At 43.1% G+C, this 23,316-nt stretch overlaps 1 protein-coding gene across 2 annotated transcripts; it reads right to left on the bottom strand.

The window, feature by feature from the left end:
- Positions 1–10,681: 10,681 nt before the first annotated feature.
- Positions 10,682–14,579, bottom strand: LOC110496562 (chromobox protein homolog 3). Of its 2 annotated transcripts, none has more exons than XM_021572531.3 (5): positions 14,514–14,579; positions 12,232–12,410; positions 11,850–12,018; positions 11,594–11,688; positions 10,682–11,308 (listed from the first exon to the last, which is right to left on the bottom strand). In XM_021572531.3, exons 2-5 carry the CDS (start codon positions 12,408–12,410, stop codon positions 11,182–11,184), a joined length of 570 nt encoding a protein of 189 aa, XP_021428206.1. In that variant the 5' UTR covers positions 14,514–14,579; the 3' UTR covers positions 10,682–11,181. The 2 variants fall into 2 exon arrangements, with proteins under 2 accessions (XP_021428206.1, XP_021428207.1); XM_021572532.3 differs by having other exon boundaries at positions 12,232–12,380.
- Between the last annotated feature and the right edge of the window lie 8,737 nt (positions 14,580–23,316).

Below are 23,316 nucleotides of genomic sequence, written 5' to 3'. Positions count from 1 at the left end.
AGAAGCTGTATGGGAGAGTGATGCAGAAGAAGCCTTTCCTGCACACACACCACAAACAGTCGCTTGAGGTATGCAAATGCACATTTGGACAAGCCAGCTTCATTTTGGAATAAGGTGCTGTGGACTGATGAAACAAAGATTGAGTTATTTGGTCATAATAAGGGACGTTAAGCATGGCAGCAAAAGAACACAGCGTTCCAAGAAAAACACTTGCTTCCAACAGTCAAATTTGGTATCGGTTCCATCATGGGGCGGCAGGGTAGCCTAGTGGTTAGAGCGTTGGGCTAGTAACTGCAAGTTCAAATCCCCGAGCTGACAAGGTACCAATCTGCCGTTCTGCCCCTGAACAGGCAGTTAACCCACTGTTCCTAGGCCGTCATTGAAAATAAGAATTTGTTCTTAACTGACTTGCCTAGTTAAATAAAGGTAAAAAAAAAATGCTGTGTGGCCAGTGCCGGTACTGGGAATCTTGTTAAAGTTGAGGGTCGCATGGATTCCACTCAATATCAGCAGATTCTTGGGAATAATGTTGAAGAATCAGTCACAAAGTTGAAGTTACGCCGGGGCTGGATATTTTAACAAGACAACGACCCAAAACACTGCTCAAAATCTACCAGGGCATTTATGCAGAGGAACAAGTACAATGTTCTAGAATGGCCATCCCAGTCCCCAGACCTGAATATCATTGAGAATCTGTGGGATGATTTGAAGCGGGCTGTCCATGCTCGGCAACCATCAAGCCTAACTGAACTGGAGATGTTTTGTAAGGAGGAATGGTCCAAAATACCTTCATCCAGAATCCAGACACTCATTAGAGGCTATGGGAAGTGTCTAGAGGCTGTTATTTTAGCAAAAGGAGGCACTACTAAATATTGATGTGATTTTTCTATTGGGGTGCCCAAATTTATGCACCTGTCTAATTTTGTTTTGATGCATATTGCACATTTTCTGTTAATCCAATAACCTCGTTTTACTACTGAAATATTACTGTGTCCATCAGTTATTTGATAGATCAAAATGAAATTGCTGATCCAACACCCAATTATTTATAAATGGAAATCATGGAAACTTTCATACGACTGTATATACAGTATTGTAATGATGTACAAATGGTTAAGGTACAAAGGGGAAAATTAGCATACATATGGGTTGTATTTACAATGGTGTTTGTTCTACACTGGTTGACCTTTTCTTGTGGCAACATGTCACAAATCTTGCTGCTGTGATGGCACACTGTGGTATTTCACCCAGTAGATATGGGAGTTTATCAAAATCGGGTTTCCTCTCTCTCTTTCAGTCTCTCTCTCTCCCTCTTTAACAGTCTCTCGCTCCCAATGTGCTAACAATTTTTTTTAATGAATTTGGTATCAGCTTTGCAGGTTTAATTAAAAATGGTTTATCTGATGGATTTTGGATGACCTTGGACTTAATTATTTGTTTCAGGGCTTAGACTATCTTGTTGATAAACAAGGACAACTTTACCATATTATCCTGGAGGCATACTTACACACCCAGTCTCATTACTTTGTGTAAACCTCTCTTAACAAAAAAAACAGAAATAGAATGACATAATTTGTTTAGTGACTTCAGCAGTGACGTGTTTACTTAATCTTTGTAGCTCCCTGATGAAACATTAGGCCTGACATCCATTACTGTAGTTAAGCATAATCCGTCATTCAGGACACCTGTTTTGAGCCCTACATTTTTAGCAAAACAATTTTTGGGGGGAGGCTTGCCTGTTTTTTTTTATGTTATTTTGGCATAAGTACGTGTCACATATCAGTTTGCAAACAATGTAAAAAATATATACACTACCGGTCAAAAGTGTTAGAACACCTACTCATTCAAGGGTTTTTCTATATTTTTACTATTTTCTACATTGTAGTATAATAGTGAATACATCAAAACTATGAAATAACACCTATGGAATCATGTAGTAACCAAAAAAGTGTTAAACAAATCAAAATATATTTTAGTTTTGAGAATCTTCAAATACACACCGTTTGCCTTGATGACAGCTTTGTACACTCTAGGTGTTCTAAAACTTTTGACCGGTAGTGTATATCGAGTTAATAAAGCCGCATACAAACATGGTCTCTTTTTTTGTTTTCTTGAGTAAGGCAGCTCTAGAATGCAGGTTTTTCTGCATAGCTCAGTGCTTTCTGTGGTGGTGGGGCAAGCCAGCAGCAAATAACGAGCGTTGCACCATGATTGGCTTAGTGTTCTGTCACTCATGGGGATTCTAGCCCATTGGGTGCTGCCATATATATACATTAGAAGTGCCCATCCAAGAAGGTTCAAGGTCATTGGCCACAGATAAAGTGATGTCAAATCACATTGTATGTACAGTAGTTTTGATTGGACTGATCATTTCAACATCATACTTATAAAAAATGTTGCTAGCAGTCATCATGAAACAAGTCGGCAATCTACTAGAAAATCCTTTTTAATCCTTGTCATATGAAGAGAAATTATAGATAAAACGTATCGGTGCTCATCAGCCATTGAACATAAACATTACACAACAAGTTGGAAATCGCAAATTCAACAATGAGTGGTTTGGAAGGAATCTGTGTGGTCCCAAATCTGGGATAAAGGGTCTCTTTTCCAAATGATAAACATTCAACATTGGCCATGTTGTCAATGAAGCATGATTTGTGCTGCACTCAAAACAACTGTTAACTCGGAACTACGAAAACTTGACTTCAGTGAGATCAAGGAAACTGGGAAGTCGAGAATTAACGAGCTCCGACTGGGAAAATACGTTTCGAACGGTCATCCAACTTGGAATTGTAAATCCGTCCTCTTTCTAGAGCTATGACCTGAAGATCAATGACGTCATCGTGATTCAACCTTGTTTTTCTCCGAGCTCCCAGTTGTTTTGAAAGCACCATAAATCCAGAGAATGCCAGACTGATGACAAAATTTGCCCACGAAGGACTGTCGCGCCACATTCCTGTTCAACTGAGCACAGCACAACAAGGTGCGTCCCAAAAAAATTATTCTATGCTGCTGCAGAAATTATGTAATATGCCAGGGAGATATGTATACTGTAGCTAAGAAAGTAATACTAAGTGTATGTTGTGTCGTAAGATGTTCATTGCCCATGTGCCTCACTAGTTTTGGCAAGGACATTTACTTTGTGCATGATAAGTAATTTTTCCAACGATTGTTTACAGACAGATTATTTCACTTATAATTCACTGTATCACAATTTCCAGTGGGTCAGAAGTTTACATACACATGTTGACTGTGCTTTTAAACAGCTTGGAAAATTCCAGAAAATGATGTCATGGCTTTAGAAGCTTCTGATAGGCTAATTGACATAATTTGAATCAATTGGAGGTGTACCTGTGGATGTATTTCAAGGCCTACCTTCAAACTCGGTGCTTCTTTGCTTGACATCATGGGAAAATCAAAAGAAATCTGCCAAGAACTCAGAAAAACAATTGTAGACCTCCACAAGTCTGGTTCATCCTTGGGAGCAATTTCCAAATTCCTGAAGGTACCACGTTCATCTGTACAAACAATCGTATGCAAGTATAAACACCATGGGACCACACAGCTGTCATACCGCTCAGGAAGGAGATGCGTTCTGTGTCCTAGAGATGAATACTTTGGTGCGAAAAGTGCAAATAAATCCCAGAACAACAGCAAAGGACCTTGTGAAGATGCTGGAAGAAACAGGTACAAAGTATCTATATCCACAATAAAATTATTCCTTTATCAACATAACCTGAAAGGCCACTCAGCAAGGAAGAAGCCACTGCTCCAAAACCGCCATAAAAAGCCAGACTACAGTTTGCAACTGCACATGTGAACAAAGATCGTACCTTTTGGAGAAATGTCCTCTGGTCTGATGAAACACAAATAGAACTGTTTGGGCATAATGACCATCGTTATGTTTGGAGGAAAAGGGGGAAGGCTTGCAAGCCGAAGAACACCATCCCAGCCGTGAAGCACAGGGGTGGCAGCATCATGTTGTGGGGGTGCTTTGCTACAGGAAGGACTGGTGCGCTTCACAAAATAGATGGCATTATGAGGAAGGAGAAGTATGTGGATATATTGAAGCAACATCTCAAGGCATCAGTCAGGAAGTTAAATCTTGGTCTCAAATGTGTCTTCCAAATGGACAATGACCCCAAGCATACTTCCCAAGTTGTGGCAAAATGGCTTAAGGACAACAAAGTTGTACCCAAAACAAAATAGTACCCTATCGTGAAATACAAGGACAGCGAGAAACCCAACGAAACACTAACCACTCTAACACATACAGAATGAACAAGCCCGCACAAACAGAAGCGGGCTGAACGAACTTAAATAACCCCACCCTAACAACCAAACAAGGAACAGGAGAAACCAATTAGACAAAACCAAACGAACACAGAACAAAGGATCGGTGGCAGCTAGTAGACCGGCGACGACGACCGCCGAGCGCCACCCGAACAAGAAGGGGAGCCACCTTCGGTAATATTCGTGACACACTTAAAATAAAGTGACCTAAGACAGGGAATTTTTACTAGGATTAAATGTCAGGAATTGTGAAAAACTGAGTTTGTATTTGGCCATGGTGTATGTAAACTTCCGACTTAAACTGTAAGTGCGTTCAAAACATCTGGGAACTTTGGGGGGACAAAACAAATTCCGACTGGGAAAAATACATTTGAACAGTCATCCAACTCGATTTTCCAACTCGGGAACTCTGGCCTCTTTCTGGAGCTCCGACTCTCCGACCTCGTTTTTCCGAATTCCCAGTTGTTTTGAACGCAGCATAAGTGCACCAGTATGTGCGCTTAAATCTAAACACACTGTGACGTATAGCATTGCCCAACAGGAAAAATGGAGTGAAAAGTGTTGGTTCCTTTTGTGTCATTAACTCTCAAAGTTCCAGAATGATTTAAACGGCAGCCATATTGGTCAGGGAGAAATCCAAACCAGTCTAATTAAAATAAATGGCAGTGGAGTCATAATCTAGTGAGAGTGCTATTATATGTTGTATTATATGATACAATAGCAGCACTGGTTGCATTTACAACTTGTTAAAGTCCTATCATTAACTGATTTGAGCCAGTGAATGGCTGTGGATTGACTGTATTGCTTAAATGGAATATTGGCAAATTGGCAGTTAATTTTACAGTCAATTTCAGGAATCATTCCTCTAAAACTGTCTGGCTAACTAGCTAACAAACATACAGTGCTGATAAATTCTCAGAATTATTCATATTTGTCTAATAATGGTGGTCTTAAGGAAAAATTGGCAAGTGTGGGGTCCTCTAGAAAAACATGGGCCACTAGCTAACTAAACTATATTGGCCTGATTGAACATAGGACTGTCTGACCCCAAGCTGAAGCCTGGATGCCATTGTGATGCTGCAACATCAACATTCTACGTATAGCCCAGACATAATGCACTTGCCTATCCTAAATAATCATCTGTCTCTCGTAACATGTAGAAAGTATGTTGTGGATGTAGAGAACTTGTTGACGTTAACAAAAGTGTCCAAATGGAATGTTATCAATGCTTTTAGAAAAAAAGGTCCATAGGTCTATGCAATATGTTTTGGGAGTAAAAAGTTATTTGGCTATCTCTCAATTGATTTTCAGATAGTTCTTTCAGGGATAAGTTAAAGGTTGTTTTTGTAATAGACTGCATTGGTTAATTGAATTGAGTGAGACAGTGTGCTATTACTTGTTTCTCTGCCTCAATTTAATATCTACTCATGTTGCCATGGCATGAAAACATTTAAAGTATGTACCCATCCACACGGCCTAGTACAGTCACCTATACCCAGTGTGTTTGTTTTAATCTCTCTCTATTAATTCAATTCAAAGAGCTTTATTGGCATGGGAAACACATGATTACATTACCAAAGCAAGTGAAATATATATATAAGCAAAAAATGAACTGTTGACATTACACTCACAAAGGTTTCAAAGGAATAGAGACATTTCAAATGCCACATTATGGCTACTACATACAGTGTTGTAGTGATGTGCAAATAGTTAAAGTACGAAAGGGAAAATAAATAAACATGGGTTGTATTTACAATGGTGTTTGTTCTTCACCGGTTGCCCTTTTCTTGAGGCAACAATTTACAGATATTGCTGCTGTGATGGCACACTGTGGTATTTCACCCAATAGACATGGGAGTTTATCAAAATTTGATTTGTTTTCAATTCTTTGTGGGTCTGTGTAGTCTGAGGGAAATCTGTGTCAAATATGGTCATACATTTGGCAGGAGATTAGGAATTGCATGTCAGTTTCCACCTCAAGAGCCTGTCTTCTCTTGAGAGCCAGGTCTGCCACTGTGTTCTCTCTGTTTAGTGCCAAATAGCATTCTAGTTTGCTCAGTGTTTTTGTTAATTACTTGACACATTGGAAATAAACAGAGCTCCAGGATCATCTTGCTTAGGGGACTCTTCTCCTTCTTCATCTATCTGTAGGTGATGGCTTTTTATGGAAGGTATGGGAATCGCTTCCTTTTAGGTGGTTGTAGAATCTAACGTCTCTTTTCTAAATTTTGATCATTAGCAGGTATCGGCCTAATTCTGCTCTGCATGCATTATTTATTGTTTTACGTTGTACACAAAGGATATTTTTGCAGAATTCTGGTTGCAGTTTCAAATTGGTGTTTGTCCCATTTTGGATGGCGGGCGGACCCCAGACCTCAAAACCATAAAGGGCAATTAGCCAGATCCTAATTGGTATGTCAAATCTTATGTTCCTTTTGATGGCGTAGAAGGCCCTTCTTGCCTTGTCTCTCAGATGGTTCACAGCTTTGTGGAAGTTACCTGTGGGGCTGATGTTTAGGCCGATGTATGTGTAGTTTTTTGTGTCCTCTAGGGTAACAGTGTCTAGACGGAATTTCTATTTGTGGTCCTGGCAACTGGACCTTTTTTGGAACACCATTATTTGTGTCTTATTGAGATTCACTGTCAGGGCCCAGGTCTGACAGCATCTGTGTAGAAGATCTAGATTCTAGATTCTGCTGTAGAAGATCTAGATTCTGCTGTAGGCCCTCCTGGGTTGGGGATAGAACATTTGACATAAGACATTTGACATTAGACATTGTCATTTAAGACATTTGACTTCAGATTGTAATAGGGTGAGGCCGGATACTGCAGACTGTTCTAGTGCCCTCGCCAATTCGTTGATATACAGTGCATTCGGAAAGTATCCAGACCCCTTGACTTTTTACACGTTTTGTTACGTTACAGCCTTATTCTAAAATTGATTCAATTGTTTTTTTTCCCCCTCATGACACAATACCCCATAATTTCTGCTAATTTATTACAAATACAATTTACGTAATTATTCAGACCCTTTACTCAGTGCTTTGCCCCAGTCTGAGGTCCTTAGAGCTCTGGAGCAGGTCAAGGATCTCTCTCTACTTAATTCCATTCATCTTTGTCTCGATCCTGAGCGCTGCAGAGATGGTTGTCCTTCTGAAATGTTCTCCCATCTCCACAGAGGAACTCTAGAGCTCTGTCAGAGAGACCATTGGGTTCTTGGTCACCTCCCTGACCAAGGCCTTTCTCCCCTTAATGCTCAGTTTGGCCGGTCGGCCAGCTCTAGGAAGAGTCTTAGTGGTTCCAAACTTCTTCCATTGAAGAATGATGGAGGCCACTGTGTTCTTGGGGACCTTCACTGCTGAATAATTTGTTTGGTACCCTTCCCCCAGATCTGTGTATCGACACAATCCTGTCTCTGAGCTCTACGGACAATTCCTTTGACCTCATGGCTTGGTTTTTGCATTGACATGCACTGTCAACTGTGGTACCTTATATAGACAGGTGTGTGCCTTTCCAAATAATGTCCAATCAATTGAATTTACCACAGATGGACTCCAATCAAGTTGTAGAAACGTCTCCTGGATGATCAATGGGAACAGGATGCACCTGCATTTTGAGTCTCATAGCAAAGGGCCTGAATACTTATGTAAATACGTTTATTTTTATTTTTAATACATTTGCACAAATGTATTAACTTTTTTTTCCTCACTTTGTCATTATGGGGTATTGTCTGTAGATTGCTGAGGATTATTTATATATTTTTTAAATACATTTTAGAATAAGGCTATAACGTAACAAAATTTGGAAAAAATCAAGGGGTCTGAATACTTTCCGAAGGCACTGTAGATAATATACAATATATTACACACACACATAGATAATTTACACACACATATAGATAATATACAATCTATTACACACACACACAGATTTACAGTTTATTGACATCTACATTTGTCGTGTGGTCCTGTGTAGCTCAGCTGCTAAAATAGTGGCGCTAGCAATGCCAGTATAATGGGTTTGATTCCTGCTGGGGTCACACATACTACAATGTATGTACTCAATGTATTTGTAAGTCACTTTTTAAAAGTGTCTGCTAAATGGCATATCCATATCTGTCTAACTCTGTGGTCTTGTGGTTAGTGTCCACCCTGAGATGGGTAGGGAAACAATACTGTTGGATAGAATACGCTTCGGTCTCATGACAGAATGGAATAGAAGGCTTGAGAATCTAGACTAGGAGAGATTCCAGGAATCCCATTGATAAAGCGTTCCTATTGAGTTATTGTCTCAACATGCCTTCAATGACCTTCACTCTCTCAATCAGCTGATCTTCGATCATCTGACAGTCCCCAGTAAGTAGGAATCAATGGTTTTCTTCGTAAACTGATCAGAGTGCAGTGTGAGAGAACTGATAAGGTACAATGAGCTGTACCTAGAACCTACCCAACACAATCTGTTTACAACATGTTCTACGATGTGTATGTTTTATGTCTCAACACAAGTCTTGTGTGGTTGAGTTACTTCCCTGTGAGATTAACACCTGATAAAGGTTGAGATGTAATCAGAAGCTCCATGAACGAAAGGCTTAAATAGTAGAAAATGTGTGGAAACTATTTTTCTCTTGCTTGCTCTGTCACTTTGTCTCGCCTTCTCTTTGTTTGTGACCACAGCTGATCACAAATCCGATTCTCCATCTACCCTTCCATTCCATTCTTTGCCGGTCACTCTTCCAACAGCCTCTCTGTCACCAAGGTCCCAGTGACAGTGTGACTGTGTTGCATCCCAAATGGAACCCTATTCTAAAAGTAGTACTCTATGTAGGGAATGGTGTGCCATTTAGAACGCAACCTGTGAGATTCCACAACCAGTTGAATGGGGTAAGATATGAGGAACTTTCTGTTATATATTTCCCACTGGGCACAGACAATTCAACATAATTTCATTGAAATGGCATGTAAGGAACGTTGATTCAACTAGTGTGTGCCCAGTGGGCGTTGTCCCTCTGAGTGATAAATTGTCTTGAGTATGACTGACCTATGACCCCTTAGGTAAGAGTAATGATCAAAGAGCAGTGTCACACAGCAAATATGCTGAACACACACAGGGACACAGGTTTTCTACAAAGCAGAATCAATGAGTTAGCCAGCTAACTTTGATAAGCAACCAGGAATAATGATTGATTTTGTGGTCCATTTAAAAAGCTAAACTTAGATATGACTTTTTTCTTCATTTAAATTAGACCATACCTATTTTAAGCTTCTTTCTACTAAATATTTATGGAAGTTAGCTGGTGAACACCTTGATCCTGTTTAGTATACCCCTCAGGAGACACTAAGTCTCTATACCCTGATATGACAAACTGACATCGGTGGGGTCTTGTTATTTTGGAGAAAAAAAAGTTGCATGAAGGAAGCCCCGGTGTTGAGGATGTTGCTTCAGAAGCTTCCTGTATTGTATCATTGAGGTCTAAAGTCAATCTGTAGTATGGGACCCCTAACCACAGAAAATACATCAGAACAGCACTGGCATGTCTGTGGGATTCTATCGTGCAGGACATTCCCGAACTTGGCTTTGAGAACCTGCGACTGTCACTTCCTGAAGACTTGAGGTCTGAAGAGAAGGCCAACTACCAAGCCAGTGTATTCTAGAATGTTCAATTACTCCGATGCATTGTATTATGCATATTTACGATGAGCCTGCTAAACATCCAATAAGAACCAAGAGTTACAGCGGGCCCATGTTTACATTTTTATTTTAATATTCATAGGTCAAGGAATGAGGTTCAAAGCATGATTCTAAAGTCAATCATAACACCATCACCAGTGTAACTGATGAGCAGTGAGGAATCTGCCTCATTTAACTCTGGCTTTGAGACAGTTCTATCTGGAAACAAAGTTGGGTGTCAAGTTCAGATGCTTAAATAAAAAAAGCAGCACCAGTATGAGAACTTTGGCTAAGAAATGGGATTTAAAATGTTGGTTATCCCAAATGGAGCAAGCTGCATGTATTTTGAATATAACAGCTTAACATTCCACTGTAGAGTCCAGTGTGTATGGGTCATGTCAGAGTAAGCCAACAGTCTATCCACAAATCACCTCTAAGCCATACTTTCATGTCTCCTGTAATATTGCTTTTCAGACTTCAAACTTTCCAATGGGAACACCAACAGTAATCACGTGATCACAATTTTCAAAATCAGCTTCCCTAGTATCAATGACTGACTGCCGTCAACTACTGGGTCTAATTTCACCGTGCACATGTTGAGTCAGTAGGTCAAAATGAATCTGGCAGTCTATGATTACAATTGGTTGAAGTCAGGGTGCATAAGTTACAACCAGTGTTGTCAGCGCTATGTAACAAACCTCAGCACAGGCAGAGGGGGTGGTAAAATGAAGCATATAAACCTTTATTGAACAGCTTTTTGAAAAAATATTTACAAAGTGAATATACAGCAAAAGACATACTGTTCAAGGGATTCAAGTACGCAACACGGGGGAGATGAAAAAAAGAAACTAGCTGAATGTGAGGGAGAAGATGTCAAACTACATGGATTATACAAGATGTACATTTCCAACAGTAACTACATATCAGTTGAGGAACCAGTCCCTACCAGTACTGGATGAGGAATAGGTTCATTAAAAAGCGACAAATCACCCATCCATTTCTCCTCACCGGTCTTATTCCCAGTAAATATCATCCTATCACTAAAAACGTGTACAAAAGCACAGACTTTCACCTGACTGCTCTGCACTAATACTATGGCTAAACATGCTGTAAATGACAACAAAAAAGTGGAGACATGAACAGTCCTGAGAGGCAGGAACAGGGACGGGGCCGAAGGTCTGGGGGGGCCACAAGGGACGTCAGTTGGTTGAGGAAGGGGTGCTATTGGGCCTCGTCCTCGGGACAGGAGTGCCAGGTCAGCCTCTCCTCGTAGAAGGAGATGACCACCTGAGGGCAGCGGGTGTTGGCCTCGCGGGCCGGGACCAGGTCCGCCTCATCGGAGTCTTTCCTGTAGAGTGGCGGGACAGTGGTTGGTGGTTATTAGTAGCTATTGAATAGAATAATAAGACTCAACTATTTAGCAAGTAGCACTGTTCAGGATAAAAGTTCAGGTGCACACCTAGAAAACTAAAAATGTGGCAGTTACGAAGGTACAGTAATTTTAGGAGGTGAACAATGTTATACCAGGGGAGATAAAGTATGAGGAATGGCTCTTGGGCTGTGCAACCCTGAAAAGGGGTGATATGAGCGCAACAGCACAGGTGACGAGTTCATTTCACAATTTGAGACTCACCACTTCATCAAGAACATAAGTTCTCCACTGCTGTCTGTAGCACCGATTATCCTCTCTGGATCCAGGCTCCTGGCAAAGCCCCGCGGCTTGTCACTCTGAAACACACGGTACAGTCAACACAGCTCCCATGCAACCAGTCTGGAAACCACAACAAACTGATCAAATAACTATTGCACTTGCACACTAGCCTATACACAAAAATAAAATCCTACAACACTGATTTGAAACAAAAATCCAGGTTAATTCGTACACTCACCACATCCTTCTTCTTCTTGGCTTTGTTTCCCTCCGTCTCTGGCTCATCTGTTGAAGACTTCCTCTTGTTGGAGTCAGGATTCTCCACCACGGTCTTCTGTGCTTCCAAGAAAGCTGAGATCAGCTCTGGACAATCCAGGTTATCCTCTGGCTCCCAAGTGTTATCCGCTCTGAAAGGAAAGATACAGAAGTCAGGGGCTATTTCTTCTCCTGCGTATTTCAAAAGACTATCAGCATACTGTTGAGTAAATCATGGCTCTAGAAATGCAGCAAATTAAGACATTTCACAAGAGATATATCTGTAACTAAAATGTCAGTCTTTGAAATTCAATTCAAATGCAGATTTCAACTAGCTAGGTTTTCCAGGATAAGTGTGCACTCACTCTGTAAATCCCTTCCACTTGAGGAAGAATTCCACCTTCCCGTTGACAATGCGCTGGTCCATCACCTTCTCCACAACATACTCCTCTGGCGGCTCTGCCTCCAATACCTCCTTCTTCCCTTTGCCATTCTGCTTTTTACCCATGTTAGGCTGCGAAACAAGAGGGGAGGAGGTTTTCATCTTTTTAAAGAGACGAATTTGGGTTTTAATAACATGACAATGCTTACACAGACTAGCAATACAATATTAATATCAGATTGTTTTTCAAGTGATACTGACACCCAACGTGCCATTCCCTTAGAGGTTGACATCCTCCTGAGGAGGATGAGCTGGTCAATCAGCAGCATCACCAGTATACAACCACACCATAGAGATCACAAGCTTGTAGTCCTAAAAACCAGCAGTAAGTTAGCATTTTCTACCCCTGGTTCATTGGTCATTCCTATGGGGGGAAATTGATGAGTTTTTGGTCTATACCCCAAAAATATGTTTTTTATTTAACCAGGCATGTCAGTTAAGAACAAATTCTTACTTACAATGACGGCCTACATGTAGACTGATCCGTCGGAAAAAAAGACGTGAAAATGTGTACAGTCTTTAATAAAATAATTTCAGCCACCATATAGGGCAGATCCAGCGCCCACTATAGGCTGCCTAGGCTGTATGGAGCTCGTGCGTTTTGCTCTTCATCAATCATGCCTATCCTCACACAGACAATGCTAACAAAATAACTTTTATAGCTAAATAAAAAGGGAGCATAGGTTGTAATTTTATTTTCTGTAACAACCTGTAACAACGGTGGGCCAATTGTGCGCCGCCCTATGGGACTCCCGATCACAGCTGGTTGTGATACAGCCCGGGATCGAACCCAGGTCTGTAGTGACACCTATCGGAATAGAACTACAACACTAGTTGCAAAATTTCTCATGGCGCTACATCTAGTCCACGCATCTAGTGAGCAAAAACGCAAGGATGGTATATTGTTTTGCTCCAGGCTGCAAACAACTCTTCAGTGGGAAGGTGCTTGTTTTATTGGTTACTAAACGATGTCTAGGAAACTTTGGGTCAGTCTTATAATGTAAGCTAAGCCTGTTAGGTAGAAGCCAAAAGGTTTACACCCCAAGGTGGTTTTATTTTCCATATCTGGTAATATGATATGTATAGTGTTACCATCCTTAACTAGCTAGCTATGATGAACATGTTTCTTTGCTGATAGGTGTTTGTTGCCAAGCAACAGATCATGCTCACATGCTAAAAGTGGAGGGGAATCGCTTATGGAAATAGACTAGGCAGCCGATAGTGCAGATCTAGCGCCCTCTATAGTCTAGGATTGATGTGCATTCGTGCATAAAGAACCATCCATTCAAGCTGCAAGGCATTATTTCCCTCCTTAACCATTTAAAGGCGAGCCGTCTAAAAAAAAAAGACTTAAATGTGTACCGTCTTAATAAAATAATTTCAGCCACCATATAGGGCAGATCCAGCGCCCACTATAGGCTGCACGGAACTCGTGCGTTTTGCTCTTCATCAATCATGCCGATCCTTACAGACAATGCTAACAAAACTTTTAAAGCTAAATAAAACGGACGCATAGGTTGTAATTGTATTTTCTGTAACGTTACTGTTAGCTATATTGGCTTCTAGCCAACGTTAGATTCTGTAGATGTAACTAAACGTTTTAAGTTACAGATTTCGCTAGGCCCCCTAGTTTCCCCCCCATCTAGAACCTATTTTTTTCCAGGCCTAGGGGCTGGTCCAATGATTGCATTGATTGTACATACAAGCGAAGTAGTTCCTCAAAACTAACTACTCAATTGAACACAACTAAACTGTGTGTTACCGTTAGTTAACTATACATTGTGTGTTAGTTTGCTAGCAAAGTAGAATTTGCCATCTTAGTTAGCAAACTTCCACGGCTTAGCTAGCTACCAGATATTAATGTTGGCACAATGGCCGGTCAAATTGTGATTGCAAGGCCCAAAAGCTGCAAATTGAGTATCCCATTAGCACTTGTTATTTGATTAGGCAGTGAGAATCAGATTTTCCTTTGATTAAAAGGGCAGCTAGCTGACTATCAAGCGAAGTTATAGTTAAGCGTGCTAGTTAACTAGCTAGCGTAATGAAATCCCTTTGTCAGCGTAGCTTTGGTAACATTAGCTAGTAAAGCTGTACCGTTAGTAACTAAATTGGCTACCGTGGCTAGACACAAATATGCATAACATCAATTATCAGTCTACACTACACCTTGCATAATAATTCGAAGTTGGATCTTGAGGGACTCACCTTGCAAATCAATAAAAAGCTGATGTAGAATGAACGACGGAAAGCGAGCAAGCAACTTCGTTCTCTTCTCACCCGCGTGTGGTGCAGAATGTTGCTGCTGCGCGAGCGCCAAAAAAAAACCTCTGCCTTTTTCTACGGGTGCCGCTAGGGTAACTGTTAACTTAACTTCGTACTCTGGATGTTTCCAAAGAAATCGTTGAATCCAGTCCCAAACAAGGAACTTTAAATACACATTCTGTAAGATTTCCAGTAATGAGAATTAATGGCATAGGCTTAGCTACCCCCCTTAGCCTTTGAAGAATATATACGAAGTGGTGAAATGATCAGAATTCAGAATAAACTTTATTCGCCAAGTAGGCTACATTTTCACATACTCCGAATTTTACTTTGTGGCAATATGGTGCTGCTAGTGATAGACAACATTTAGATACATAAGACAGACAAAGGAGTTTGCATACATTATGCAAAAATTGGTAGAGTGAGCATAAAACTATAATAGAATTAGCAGTTGATATACAAATATACAGTTGATATAGGGTGCATTATGAAAAAGTGGGCCATTATATCAACTGGGGACAGTTTAATCCTGAAGCGTTTATTTCATTGTCAGACAAATCTCAGTTTAAGGTGTTTGGATCACAAAGAATAACATTCGGGGTGAAATGTCTTCAGATTACCTCAACAAATTGACAACTAGAATGCCAAAGGTCTGCAAAGCTGTAATTGCTGCAAATGTAGGAATATTTGACGAGAGCAAAGATTGAAGGACACAATTATTATTTCAATTAAAAATCATTATTTATAACCTTGTCAACGTCTTGACTATATTTTCTATTCATTTTGCAACTAATTTCATGTATGTTTTCATGGAAAACAAGGACATTTCTAAGTGACCCCACACTTTTGAACAGTAGTGTATGTTGACTATGATGTTACTAACGTCGATGGCTAATATGGTGACAACAATGTAAGCTGTGTGTAGAGGTTAGCAGTAATGATATGAATGTTTGGCTGGGAAAGTTTTTTTTGCTTGGCCACAGAGAGCTCATGTGTTGTGCACTGAAGTCCATAAGTGAAGGGAAAAGGTGAGAAAAGGACAGCGCATAGATGCAACAAGTAATAATACAACAAGCAAAATGTTAATGCTGTTGTTTGTATGTGGCTGCTATTAAAGTGAGCCGTGTTTGCATGCGATCAGGGGTATGTATATTCATTCCACTGATTCTGTTGAAAAACATTTCTTTAACAAAAGCAAGCTGATCGAAACGGGGATAAACATACCTGAATTTGTCCAAAAGAAACTCTCGTTTGCAACTGTTGGACTAATGATTACACCCTAGATCAGCTAGATGCAGGCAAGTGTGTTCATGGCGGTATTGAATGTGTCACTCTCTGTCTGTCTGTCACCATGATTACAAAATTATCTCGACCTGTGCACCTACGCTGTACATTTTCATTCATAGGCTAGGTTGTAGCAACCCCAGCTGAGTGAATGGAATATAAATGACAGTCATCCAATATGCTGTAATAAAAATAAGGCCATGTTCATAATTGTTTTTATCTTAAACGTCACCGACTGCCACTGGTATCAAGAATGGTCCACCACCTTAAGGACATCCACCCAACTTGACACACCTTGTAGAGTCCATGCCCCGACGAATTGAGGCTGTTCTGAGGGCAAAAGGACGGGGGTGCAATTCAATATTAGGAAGGTGTTCCTAATGTTTGGTTTACTCAGTGTATAACTAAATGCTGAGAGATGATCAGAGTGCAAATGCAGGATAGTGCAATGATTTTTTTGTACAGTTCAAATGTCTTGATGTGGTGTGCAGCATAGAGTGCATGGTCCTTTAGTCTCTATTGGCTAGATGGCTGCTAGGTGAGGGCCACAGCACAGGGAAAGAAACTGTTCAGTTGGTGGATGGTTTTGGCTATGATTTACCTGAACCGCATGCCACAGGAGAGTTTTTGTAAAAGGAAGTGATTGGGGTAGGGTTTGGCGATAATTTTTTCTGCACACTTCCTTGCTCTGGAGTCATGCAGGACCTCGGTGGATGGCAGATGGCAGCCGATGTCCCTCCCTGCAGACCGGACATGTAACGCTCAGAGTGAATGGGTGTGGAGTCAGGCGCAGAGGATTGGGGAAAAACACGCATGTCCAACTGAAAATGTACAATGGGTAACGCCGAACACAGGCGCAATACACTCCACCCAAGTACACACTGGTATCTCACCGGACAGCGGAAAACCCACAATAATAAAGAACACCTCTTTACATAACAGTAACAAGCCTGCACAAACACAGGCGGGCTAACCGAACTTAAATAACCCCAACCCAAAAACCCCAACAAGGAGCAGGTGATAGTAGCTAGTAGATCGGCGACGACAACCGCTGAGCGCCACCCGAACGGGAAGGGGATCCACCTTCGGTGATATTCGTGACAGTACCCCCCCCCCCCCGTACAGGTTCCTCCCTTAGCGCCCGCTCGATGTCCGCGTCCACCTCCCATACTACCGGTGCCACCAGCCTAGCCGTCAGAATGATGGGAGTAGGATCGATGGACCGCTCCTCGGTGTCGTAGAGACGGGACAGCGCGTCGGCCTTAGTGTTGAAGGAACCTGGTCTATACGAGATTGTGAATCTAAATCTGGTGAAATACATGGCCCACCTTGCCTGACGAGGATTCAGTCTCCTAGCTGCTCGGATATACTCCAGGTTACGGTGGTCAGTCCAGATGAGGAAAGGGTGCTTAGCCCCCTCGAGCCAGTGTCTCTACACCTTCAGGGCCTTAACCACAGCCAACAACTCCCTGTCCCCCACATCATAGTTTTGCTCCGCCGGCCCGGAGCTGCTTCGAAAAAAAAGCACAGGGGCGGAGCTTCGGTGGCGTACCCGAGCGCTGTGAGAGCACGGCTCCAACCCAAGCCTCGGATGCGTCTACCTCCACTATGAACGCCAAAGAGGGGTCCGGATGCACCAACACTGGCGCGTCGGTGAACAGAGCCTTCAAACGATGGAAAGCTCCGTCCGCCTCTGCCGACCACTGCAAACGCACAGGCCCCCCTTTCAGCAGTGAGGTAATGGGATCCGTCACCTGACCAAAACCCTGGATAAACCTCTGGTAGTAATTGGTAAACCCTAAGAACCGCTGTACCTTCTTTACAGTGGTCGGAGTCGGCCAATTACGCACGGCCTTAACGCGCTCACACTCCATCACCACCCCCGAGGTGGAAATGCGATAACCCAGGAAGGAAACGGCTCGTTTGGAAAACTCACATTTCTCCGCCTTCACGTACAGGTCATGCTCCAGCAGTCGCCCAAGAACCTTGCGCACCAGAGACACATGCGTGGCGCGTGTGGCGGAGTAGATCAAGATATCGTCAATATACACCACCACACCCTGTCCGTGCAGGTCTCTGAGAATCTCGTCAATGAAGGATTGAAAGACGGCTGGAGCATTCTTTAACCTGTACGGCATGACGAGGTACTCATAATGGCTAGATGTGGTACTAAACGCGGTTTTCCACTCATCTCCCTCCTGAATACGCACCAGATTATACGCGCTCGAGGTCCAGTTTAGTGAAGAACCGCACCCCATGAAATTATTCCACCGCCGTAGCGATGAGAGGTAGTGGGTAACTAAAACCCACCATGATGGAATTGAGACCTCGATAATCAATGCACGGACGCAAACCACCCTCCTTTTTCTTCACAAAAAAGAAACTTGAGGAGACGGGTGACATGGAGGGCCGAATGTACCCCTGTCCCAGAGCTTCCGTTGACATATGTCTCCATAGCCAACGTCTCCTCCTGGGACAAAGGATACACGTCACTCCTGGGCAGTGCAGCGTTTACCTGGAGGTTTATCACGCAATCCCCCTGTCGATGGGGTGGTAATTGGGTCGCCTTCTTTGTACTGAAGGCGATAGTCAAATTGGCATACTCAGAGGGAATGCACACGGTGGAAACCTGGTCTGGACTCTCCACCGTCGTCGCACCGATGGAAACTCCTACACACCTGCCTGAACAGTCATCAGTCCACCCCTGGAGAGCTCCCTGTCTCCACAAAATCCTAGGATTGTGAATAGCCAGCCAGGGGATCTCTAGCACCACCGGAAACGCAGGTGAATCGATAAGGAACAGACTAATCCGCTCCTTATGATCCCCCCGCGTAATCATATCCAGAGGAACCGTGGCCTCCCTGACCAGCCCTGACCCTAACGGTCAACTATCAAAGGAGTGCACGGGGAAGGGGTCTACCTGTACTAACGGAATCCTCAACCTCTGGGCGCGTCCGCGATCTATAAATTTCCCAGCTGCGCCTGAATCGACTAGCGCCTTATGCTCTAGAGAAGGAGAAAACAAATTAAGAAAAACATGTGACCAACAGGAAGCTCTGGGTGAGTGTGGTGCTGACTCACCTGGGGTGACCCGAGGAGTGTTCTGCCTGCCCTCTCGACTCCCAGATGGACTCCTCCAGCAACGACCGGAAGTGTGCCCTCTCCGGCCACAGCTGGTACAGGAGGAGCCTCCTCCTCCAGTCTCCCTAGATGCAGCCCCGCCTAGCTCCATAGGTATGGGAGCGGGAGGGCCAGGAATTGGGACACGACCCTTTCAGAACGTCCGCGAGAAGCCAGATCGACATGTCTATGAGCTCATCCAGGCTGAGCGTAGTGTCCCGACAATCCAGCTCCTTGCGGACGTCCTCTCTCAGGCTACACCTGTAGTGGTCTATCAGGGCCCTGTCGTTCCACCCTGCTCCAGCGGCCAAGGTCCGGAACTCCAGCGTGAAGTCCTGCGCGCTCCTCGTCCCATACCTGAGATGGAACAATCTCTCACCCGCCGCTAGGCCCTCCGGAGGGTGATCGAACACGGCCCGAAAACAGCGGGTGAACTCCGGGTAGTGGCCCCTCGCCAAGTCGGGCCCGTTCCAGACGGCATTGGCCCTCTCCAGGGCTCTACCCGTCAAGCAAGAGACGAGGACACTCACGCTCTCCTCGTCCGGCCGAACGGTGGCCAGGTAAAGCTCTAGTTGGAGCAGGAATTCCTGGCACCCCGCCGCCGCTCCCTCGTACTCCCTCGGAGGCGCAATACACAGAGCGCTGGTACTGGATCCCGCTGGAGGAGATGGTAGCGTTACCGGTGGGTTGGAGGGGAAGTAGGGAGACCACTCCTCTCCCAGCGGTCCATCCTTTCCATCATCTGATCCATCGCTGATCCGATGGAGGATGGACGTGTGATGAAGGACACGCTCCTCCATCGTGGGGAGAGGGGTGATCGCTGCTCCTGCTGACTCCATACTTGTTGGTGCGGGCTTCTGTAACGCTCAAAGAGTGAATGGGTGTGGAGTCAGGTGCAGAGAGCAGAGGATTCGGGAAAAACACGCTTTAATGTCCAACCGAAAACGTACAATGGGTAACGCCGAACACAGGCGCAGTACACTCCACCCAAGTACACACTGGTATCTCACCGGACAGCGGAAAACCCACAATAATAAAGAACACCTCTTTACATAACAGTAACAAGCCTGCACAAACACAGGCGGGCTAACCGAACTTAAATAACCCCAACCAAAAAAAAACAACAAGGAACAGGTGAAACCAATTAGACAAAACCAAACGAAAAGGGGAAAAAGGGATTGGTGGCAGCTAGTAGACCGGCGACGACGACCGCCGAGCGCCACCCGAACGGGAAGGGGAGCCACCTTCGGTGATATTCGTGACAGGACAATGCATTGCAGCATGCCCTTGGTGTGTGGGCAGACCCAAACCATACAGTGATTTGTTTTGGAAACCCTGATGTGGGTTTCCAAATAATGAGATTTGAACAATGTAACTGTCTTACCTTATCGTAAATCAAATAATCTATGAATTACTACATTGTTTGTTTTTATCCTATAAGTCACAGCCGCACCAAAGGATGCTAAAACAAATGTTCCCTTATGGCATATATTTCATTGTAAGGTTGTGGTTCTCCTGATTATGTTTTATACCTAAATAGTGATGTGTTGGCTAAGGTTTCAGAAAGTATCTCAATTACTAAGCAAACCCTTGAAGTCATAGTTCTTCTAACAGAGATGTAGAAAATGTCATTTGATTTGTCATTCTGATTTTACAACAAACTCCGATCACTCAGTTTCTCTTATCACGCAATTTAATTCTACCGATTTAATATGGACCTGCTCCAATAGAAAAGCCGGTGTGGATATTCATTGTGGATTCCAGGTTGTTCTTGAGAGGTGGGATAAGTCTTGAGAGTTAGGATTCCACATAGAAGTGTTCAACCTAAAGACCTAACAGAGACCAAACACAGGCAACTTAATCATTTTTTTCATTTAATTTATTTTCTTAGGAAAGAATCATGTCGCCAAGAACATCATTAGTGCTCTTAGAAAAATGAAATTTAAGTCGCATCAGTTTCATATCCTTCCCCATACAGCTTTTAACACAATCAATCCCAGTTGAGCAACAACTAAACTCAGCAAAAACGTCCCATTTTCAGGACAGTCATTCAAAGATAATTTGTAAAAATACAAATAACTTCACATAGCGTAATTGTAAAGGGTTTAAACACTGTTTCCCATGCTTGTTCAATAAACTATAAACAATTAATGAACATGCACCTGTGGAAAGGGTCGTTAAGACACTAACAGTTTACAGACGGTAGGCAATTAAGGTCACAGTTATGAAAACTTAGGACACCAAAGAGGCCTTTCTACTGACTCTGAAAAACACCAAAAGAAAGATGCCCAGGGTCCCTGCTCATCTGCGTGAACGTGCCTTAGGCATGCTGCAAGGAGGCATGAGAACTGCAATGTCCGTACTGTGAGATGCCTAAGACAGCGCTACAGGGAGACAGAACGGACAGCTGATCGTCCTCGCAGTGGCAGACCACGTGTAACAACACCTGCACAGAGTCGGTATATCCGAACATCACACCTGCGTGACAGGTACAGGATGGCAACAACAACTGCCCGAGATACACCAGGAAACCACAATCCCTCCATCAGTGCTCAGACTGTCCGCAATAAGCTGAGAGAGGTTGGACTGAGGGCTTGTAGGCCTGTTGTAAATCAGGTCCTCAGCAGACATCACCGGCAACAACGTCGCCTATAGACACAAACCCACAGTTGCTGGACCAGACAGGACTGGCAAAAAGTGCTCTTCACTGATGAGTTGCAGTTTTATCTCACCAGGGGTGATGGTCGGATTCACGTTTATCGTCGAAGGAATGAGCATTACACCGAGGCCTGTACCCGGGAGCAGGATTGATTTGGAGGTGGAGGGTCCGTCATGGTCTGGGGCGGTGTGTTGTCATTGTCCCGCTTGTTGTCATTACAGGCAATCTCAACGCTGTGCGTTAAAGGGAAGACATCCTCCTACCTCATGTGGTATCCTTCCTGCAGGCTCATCCTGACATGACCCTCCAGCATGACAATGCCACCAGCCATACTGCTCATTCTGTGCGTGATTTCCTGCAAGACAGGAATGTCAGTGTTCTGCCATGGCCAGCGAAGAACTGGGATCTAAATCCCATTGAGCACGCCTGGGACCTGTTGGATTGGAGTGAGGGCTAGGGCCATTCCCCCCAGAAATGTCAGGGAACTTGTAGGCGTCTTGGTGGAAGAGGGAGGTAACATCTCCCAGCAAGAACTGGCAAATCTGGTGCAGTCCATGAGAAGATGCACTGCAGTATTTAATGCAGCTGGTGGCCACAACAGATACTGACTGTTACTTTTGATACCCCTTGATCAGGGACACATTATTCAATTTCTGTTAGTCACATGTCTGTGGAACTTGTTCAGTTTATGTCTCAGTTGTTGAATCTTATGCTCATACAAATATTTACATGTTAAGTTTGCTGAAAATAAACGCAGTTGACAGTGAGTTTGTATTTTTTATATACACACACAGTCAAAAATTTCACAACATCTACTCATTCAAGGGTTTTTCTTTATTGTTACTATTTTCTACATTGTAGAATAATAGTGAAGACATAAACTATGAAATAACACCTATGAAATCCATGTAGTAACCAAAAGTGTTATGCAATTCCAAATATATTTTATATTTGAGATTCTTCAAAGAGCCACCATTTGCCTTGATGACAGCTCTGCACACTCTTGGCATTCTCTCAACCAGCTTCACCTGGAATGCCTTTCCAAAAGTCTTGGATTTCCCACATATATGCTGAGCACTTGTTGGTTGCTTTTCCTTCACTCTGCGGTCCGACTCATTACAAATTATCTCAATTTGGTTGAGTTCGGGGGATTTTGGAGGCCAGGTCATCTGATGCAGCACTCCATCACTCTCCTTCTTGGTAAAATAGCCCATACAAAATCTGGTGCTGTGTTGGGTCATTGTCCTGTTGAAAAACAAATGATAGTCTTACTATGCCCAAACCAGATAGGATGGCGTATCGCTGAAGAATGCTGTGGTAGCCATGTTGGTTAAGTGTGCCTTGAATTCTAAATGAAACACTGACTGTGTCAACAGCAAAGCACCTCTCCTCCATGCTTTACGGTGGGAAATAAACATGCGGGGGATCATCAGTTCACCCACACCGCATCTCACAAAGACACGGCGGTTGTAACCAAAAATCTCCAAAGGACACATTTCCACAGGTCTAATGTCAATTGCTGGCGTTTCTTGGTCCAAGCAAGTCTCTTCTTATTGGTGCCATTTAGTAGTGGTTTCTTTGCAGCAATTTGACCATGAAGGCCTGATTCACAATCTCTGAACAGTTGATGTTGAGATGTGTCTGTTACTTAAACTCTGTAAAATAATTTATTTGGGCTGCAAT

This window comes from Oncorhynchus mykiss, chromosome 18 (assembly GCF_057628025.1).
Source record: "Oncorhynchus mykiss isolate SJ-2025 chromosome 18, ASM5762802v1, whole genome shotgun sequence".
Lineage (NCBI taxonomy): Eukaryota > Metazoa > Chordata > Actinopteri > Salmoniformes > Salmonidae > Oncorhynchus > Oncorhynchus mykiss.
Note: the sequence above shows the minus strand (reverse complement) of the source record. Positions and strands in the feature narration are given on the sequence as shown.

Bases quoted from the DNA above. Each gene is read 5' to 3' on its own strand.
- LOC110496562 (XM_021572531.3), bottom strand. From the start codon at position 12,410: ATGAAAACCTCCTCCCCTCTTGTTTCGCAGCCTAACATGGGTAAAAAG. The intron at 12,019-12,231 runs GTGAGTGCACAC...CTTTCCTTTCAG, and splicing joins AAGTGGAAGGGATTTACAGA to AGCGGATAACACTTGGGAGC. The intron at 11,689-11,849 runs GTGAGTGTACGA...CGTGTGTTTCAG, and splicing joins CCAAGAAGAAGAAGGATGTG to AGTGACAAGCCGCGGGGCTT.